Source organism: Haliotis asinina, chromosome 4 (genome assembly GCF_037392515.1).
Source record: "Haliotis asinina isolate JCU_RB_2024 chromosome 4, JCU_Hal_asi_v2, whole genome shotgun sequence".
NCBI classification, from domain to species: Eukaryota; Metazoa; Mollusca; class Gastropoda; order Lepetellida; family Haliotidae; genus Haliotis; species Haliotis asinina.
The window spans coordinates 18,629,501-18,636,224 of record NC_090283.1 but is presented as its reverse complement, the minus strand read 5'-3'; the positions used below and the strand labels follow the sequence as shown (position 1 = coordinate 18,636,224).

General features: G+C 40.4%; 1 protein-coding gene across 1 annotated transcript; it reads left to right on the top strand.

The window, feature by feature from the left end:
• Window positions 1-2,077: 2,077 nt before the first annotated feature.
• LOC137281335 (uncharacterized) lies at window positions 2,078-6,022 on the top strand. The gene is made up of 3 exons (XM_067812509.1): window positions 2,078-2,245; window positions 3,724-4,528; window positions 4,969-6,022. The coding sequence occupies exons 2-3, from the start codon at window positions 3,734-3,736 to the stop codon at window positions 5,071-5,073; spliced, it is 900 nt and encodes a 299-aa protein (XP_067668610.1). The 5' UTR covers window positions 2,078-2,245; window positions 3,724-3,733; the 3' UTR covers window positions 5,074-6,022.
• Window positions 6,023-6,724: the final 702 nt, after the last annotated feature.

Below are 6,724 nucleotides of genomic sequence, written 5' to 3'. Positions count from 1 at the left end.
TCGTGCTTCTCAGTCGTCTTTTGAAAACTTGGTAAAAACTCGCTTTCTGCCACCTAGTCAGGATCTTTTTCATTTCGAATACCAAACTTATGGTTGATAGTGAAGGTGAATCAGTGAGTGATTTATTTGTTTATCAAGGGTCTGTCTTCAGTATCATTTATGTCTTTTATGCAATGCGGGTGAGTGAGTATGGTTTTACACTGCTTTTAGCAATATTCCAGCAATATCACGTCACGACTTCAGACAGTGTACCCATGTAGGTAATCGAACCCAGGTCTTGGAAGTTCAGGTTTATCCCTTGAGGTGGGACAATAAGCTAGCACTTTTACTACCATGTCTTTGACAGGTGACAAACTTTAGACTGGAAATATTGAACTCACACATCGTGTTCCAGACCGGGATTGTTTCTTATAGCATCAGGAGACAGATACATGTATAAACCATCTATTTAGGAAGTGTGGAATGACAGCATTATGGGTCGAAACTACCGGTTCTATCTATCACTTACAAAATATTCATGAAAAAAGTGCAAAGAGCATGGAAATGTGATATCTCCATGTATAGTAATTATATGATGGAACATTGAGCATTAGCATTAGCATTAGCATTTAAATGCTACGCGTCATTAATGGAAATTTACAGTGACTGTGTAACATTACGCTTCCGAAATGGGTGAACGGATTTGAGACCAGTCTTTGATAGGCAGCTGATACTTAAGGAACATGGCAATGACAAGTTCCTTGTGTTCTTTGTACGGTCTTTTCAGATCTATTTCCAAATAATGAATGAGCAAAGCATAGTCCTGCAAAGTATTTAAGGTTTATACGTTTAGTCTTACTTACTTTCGTACACAAATTACAACACCGGGATTGTTTCATATAGCATCAGGAGACAGATACATGTATAAACCATCTATTTAGGAAGTGTGTCTTTCGGTATATAGTTGCCACTATACTATATAACATACGGAAATATATTACACTTACATTTTCCAAATCAGTGTCATGAACATGCATGAAGTCTTTATGACCTTTTGGGGAAAACTAGACACCTTGGCCGTGTTCAGAAAATAAACAATAAAGCTTTACATTTGCATACTGTCACATGTTTATCATGATTGTGCATTTTAGTTTGATATTCATTAAATCACAAATTTGATCAACTGGTTCTCTTTAAGGGAATGGGTGGATTGACAACATTGACCTAATTGACGCTGATGGCTTTCAACACGTTCCTGTCAACGCGTCCAAAAACCCAGTCGGCCTAGTCATCTTGTCAGTGTGTTCGTGAGAATCACCTCAACATCAAATATAAACTGACGAAATATTCTCAATGGTCATGGTTGTTTTGACGTTATAAGTAACCTCCATCTACCATGTTGTCTTTACGATATGTAATTGTTTAGTCAGCCTAATTGAACCTATCTGTTGCATTTAACCTTAAGCAAGCAGGTTTTAGGAAAGCATATATTTACACTTCTTGTCCCACAGGAAACATGTTCATCAAGCCGTAAGCGTTGATGAGTGAGTGAGTTACTATTGAACGATATCGGCAATGTTGCAGCCATATCGCGACCAGATCAGTTAACAAAGAAGAGGACAATATGTATAAAAACCTGTCGACGAAGGACAGTAAAACAACTAGAATATCACAATTTGAAATAGAACTAGTGGGGAAAGTTCAAACTAATATCACTATTTGGACAATGCAAGACAAATACTGACTATGGAACGCCAACAACAGAAGGTGGATCACCAGACAAGGTATCTTGGGGACTTACAGTACCTTTTAAGCGTTGATGAAAAGTGGGTTTCAATATACCACATTTTGAGACAAATATTACCTTGGACGTGTAGTTTTGGAATTGATCATAAGATTAACATCGATCATCCCATCATATGAACTGGTGTTTGACGCAATATGGTCAAAAAAGTTATACTATATCTACCTTACCATACACATACTGAAATGGATTCACAGAAACCTACTAAACACAGACGAATGACACGCCATTTCGTTCGTTTACCATATCTGCCCCTGAGTTTCAAGATAACGAGTGCACTAACACCTGCAAGATACACACATATATGTAGGTCAGTCTTTCTAAACCGTTTACAATAACAACCTAGGAGTCAGGACTTCACGGCACAGTACTCAAATAAACCTGGCAAAAGGTTGACAGGAGACAGCATGTGGAGTTTTACCTTGATTTCTGTTCTGCTGTCCTCGAGGCATTCTTTGCAAGGTAAACCTATTTTCCAAACACTGACCTCTGAGACAACAGATAGCCTAACAGTTACTGTTACTACCTGGGTTAGGGTAAACAAGCAAAGTGTGTGTGCGTGTGCGTGTGCGTGTGCGTGTGTGTTTGCGTGTGTGACCGACGGTGAGTGGGTTCCTGGGTGAAGTGACATGTGCCTTGCCATGTGACAGCTGGACACATATCACCCGCCAGTGGTCTGCCTCCCGGTTACCTCTACGCCATTAATGGCAATTTGGGGACTAACAAAATTTACATAATCGATGAAGATACAGCCCAAACAGTTGGTACTGCTTCTTTGATTTATTCTGACATTAATATCAATTTGTCTATTTGATAAATCACAATTTTATGACATATTCACATTATATACTGAATAATGATCAAATCAAATCAAAGTTTGAGTGGTATTCTATAAACAACTGGCACAAATTTCGTCTAGTGAGTTGAGCATTTGCAACTGTGCTAGCGGAATTGGGTTGTGTGATAATGGCTTGTAAGGAGTCTTTTAAGTGGAGGTACAGAAGAGAAGATTCATTTTGTTTTATTATTCTCGGTCTGCTGTGAATGTCTATGAGCTATAATAAACAATCAATTCTCTGAGAATTATTACCAAATAGCTTTTCAAATCCTGTTACGTAAAAAACATGGATACCAATGATAAGGCATTGAATTAGCTGATTCAGGCCTAAGGCTGTTAGAACAGTCATGAGTTTGACTGGGAAGATATTGCTGTCGGGGCCTGTCCACGTGGTTCTGGGACGTGTATTTTCGTGGTGGGCACAGGAGCAAGACAGCATGCTGAGAGCACAGTGTACACTGTCCAGGAACCTGCAGACATGAAATCCCAAGATGTGACAGTGACTGGTACACTCAACTATAAGTAAACGTATACCTGTCCAATCTTCCAGCTCCAGCATACATTTTGACTTAATGGGTTTTTCGCATCAAGTTCCGAAATACTTGTTGTGAACACTTGTTCTAATATTTATACCTCAAATATCATTTAGCAATAGCCTTTAACTGAGATATGTCGAAGCTTAAAGCAAAGCAGTGTATGAAAATGGAAACAGTGCTCATAAATACAAGTCCAGTAATCATGGTATTCTTAACACAATTCACGTAATCACCCTCAAGATTTACATTATATTAATAACAGACGCTTGGATACGTTGCATATGGCGCACACATGAATAACGGCATTAGGAGATATATGCCAAACTAATATAGCCAGCGCAATAAATAACATGTGTGTGACGAGCTTGTTCAAGCTTAAAAAGGACTTATCTCGTAAATGTTATTTGCTATGAATGAACACAATAGTTGCAGAGCGGCGTAGTGAGGTCTGGGTTATATAAAACGAATGAACCAATCCCTTTATACATGCGGATTTAGTATTTCAACTCTTACTGACCCCATATGAAGAGTACTTTGTTTTATTCCTAAATTTCGTAATTTTTCAGGAATAATGGGATGAAATCCGTGGCTTTGATGGTGGACTCTTCAGGAGATGTGTTTCTGTTCTTAGAAAATGAAGGACACCCTGCTTCCGTGGCAAAACTACCTGCAAAGGGTTGGAATGCTGGAAAAACCGTCGATGTCCTTTCAACACAGGCCCTGCCCTTCACGTCCCCAAATGCAGGCCCGCTTGCAGCAGATATCTCACCCAGTGGCACAGGCATGCTGATAAAGACTCTACACCATATCTACTACTGGGACCTGCCTGATAAGTCAGTCACTAATGCCCTTCAACATCCTGGTGTTGGTGTGCCTTCTGTGTATGAATACCACGGGGAGTCTGTAGCCTGGAAATGGGATAATTCCGGGTATTACACAGTTGCTCAAGACACCCAACAGGCACTTCACTTCTATAAACGAAAACATTCAAGCTACACAACTCCTAAACCTAAAACAACTTTGTCAACTAGTACGACCACTCCTCAGACATCTGCTTATACAAGTACCCAAGCTCCAGTTTCTAACTATTACAACGAGTTTCTAGAAATCGGACCCATCGATTCCTCACAAGACCTGCTCATGGCGTCAGGCCTGGCTGCCAGTCGGAAACATTACGGGTACCTGTACGCCATCAGTAGCCATTCCGTCAGTATATTCATTGTAGACGAATGGACAGCGTCAGTGGTTGCCACTCTTCACGTCCAGAACGTGTCTGTAAGGGGCTGGGATGACATTGCAGTAGGACCTTGTCCTGGTTTGGGGACATGTATTTACATAGCACACACCAGGAATGCCGTGTATATGATCCAGGTCAGTCAGCATTTCATGTAAGAGGACAATCTTCTGTATACCACAACATTGCCATGATGAAATCATGTTTGGGGTATTATCGATTTGATATTATCGTAGTCACGCTTTAATCATAACTTTAAGACCAAATTCGATTTTAATACTAAAATTTATAAAAAATAAATCGATTTTAATACTAATATTGAAAACAGCCTTGTTAACGTACGGCCATATATATTCCCATTTTTGACATTCATATCACCTGAGGTTCTGATACAAGATCGGCAGCTTCAAACAATAATGTATGTTGGCTTGTTAGTGCATGACCCCTTCACTAAATGGAAGATGTATCTGATGATAGGACTAGACTATGTATTCTTTAACACTGACGATATATGTCGCGTAAAACCCTCGGTTTCGAAGTGTTTTTACTTGGCATTTGATCTGTTCATTGTTTTCAGCTGGAGCGAAACTTCATCAAAGGCATTGGCAGTGGACAAGAACGGCGATGTCTACATTATATCCGATTCAGTAGGTTCAAGCAACAAACTAGCCAAGCTGTATAGCAATGGATGGGATCGAAACCATACTGTCACTCTATCATCTGTGTTTACTTTGCCGCTACATACCAACAACCATGGGCCTGTGGCTGCAGACATATCACCCAATGGTCAGGATATATTGATCAAGACGATGAATCAGATCTTCCACTGGCAGATGCCCGATGGGGATGTCTGGAAGGCTCTCCAAAGCCCCGGTGAAGAGGTTGCATACCGCTCCGACAACCATGGGGAAGTTGTTGCTTGGAACACCAATTGAGACGGGTACTTTACTCTCGGTCAAGGTCAGGATGCCAAGCTGCATCTATTCCGTCACAGGGAAGATCCTTTATGTAACTGGTGTCTCTGATATGTCGCAGTGTAGATATGTCAAACATGACTTTTCAAAGTAAATTGGTAGGACAGGTGAGGATGGAACCAGCGAAGTTCCTCTTGAAGACCATTTATTTCTATACACTAGGCCAAAGGCACAGTCTTTACCTCGGGGAGAGCTGCACCAAAGAGCGCTCTGACCCCATTGTATTCTTCATGTATTCATCCACATTTTGAGTTACACTTTCAGTGAGTGAGTTAATATTTAACGTCACATCGGCAGAGAGTATCCAGTGGCCACGATACAATGTATATAATGTGCAACAGTGTGTGACGTCATTGGTAGCAAAACGGCCATTCAGTCTTCCGAGCCAGTGCGCTACGGGGTTTATTCACCTCTTATATTAATACATGTTTATAATCTAACAATCACTATGCAACAACTTGTTTCAGTGTTACATTCACAAAGAAATGACTTGTCAGCCAGCACCAGTTGAAATAATATAATAATATTAAAAGTATATTCTTCACATTCAAAAATATGTCCATGTTTTCAAAATGATAATACTATAGATCTTTGTGTTTGGGGCATCTGTTGCCTATGAACATAGCACGCTTTATTAAAGTTCAACCACTGCATCAACCACTGTTTAACGTATCTCAGTCACTATCAACCACTGGTGTACACAAGATCAGTCACACCATCAACCACTGGTTTGTAAAAGCTCACTCGCTCTATGACTTGTGGAAGCTCAGTCACACTATCGACCAGGGGTTTGTCGAAGCTCAGTCATTCTATCAACCCCTGGTTTGATCCCAGGAGAGAGAGAGAGAGAGAGAGAGAGAGAGAGAGAGAGAGAGAGACCTACCTGAATTATATACGATATTGTGACTGTCAGTTGAAACTCCAATATTGCAGTGATCATAATACGATGTATGTCAAAGGGACAGTCTTTACCTCGGGGAGAGCTGCACCAAAGAGCGCTCTATGACCCCATTGTATTCTTCATGTATTCATCCACAGTTTGAGTTACACTTTCAGTGAGTGAGTTAATATTTAACGTCACATCGGCAGAGAGTATCCAGTGGCCACGATACAATGTATATAATGTGCAACAGTGTGTGACGTCATTGGTAGCTGGTGTATACACGCTCAGTCATACTATCAACCACTGGTTTGTAAAAGCTCACTCGTTCTATCAACCACAAATTTGTGGAAGGTCTGTCACACTATCAGCCACCAGATTATACAAGCTCAATGACACTATCAACCACTGCTTTGTAGAAACTAATTCTATTAAGGACTGATTTGTGGAAGGTCTGTCACACTATCAGCCACTAAATT

Excerpts from the sequence above, each read along its gene's own strand:
- LOC137281335 (XM_067812509.1), top strand. The coding sequence starts at position 3,734 with ATGAAATCCGTGGCTTTGATGGTGGACTCTTCAGGAGATGTGTTTCTG. Across the intron at positions 4,529-4,968 it reads ATGCCGTGTATATGATCCAG|CTGGAGCGAAACTTCATCAA; the intron begins GTCAGTCAGCAT and ends CATTGTTTTCAG.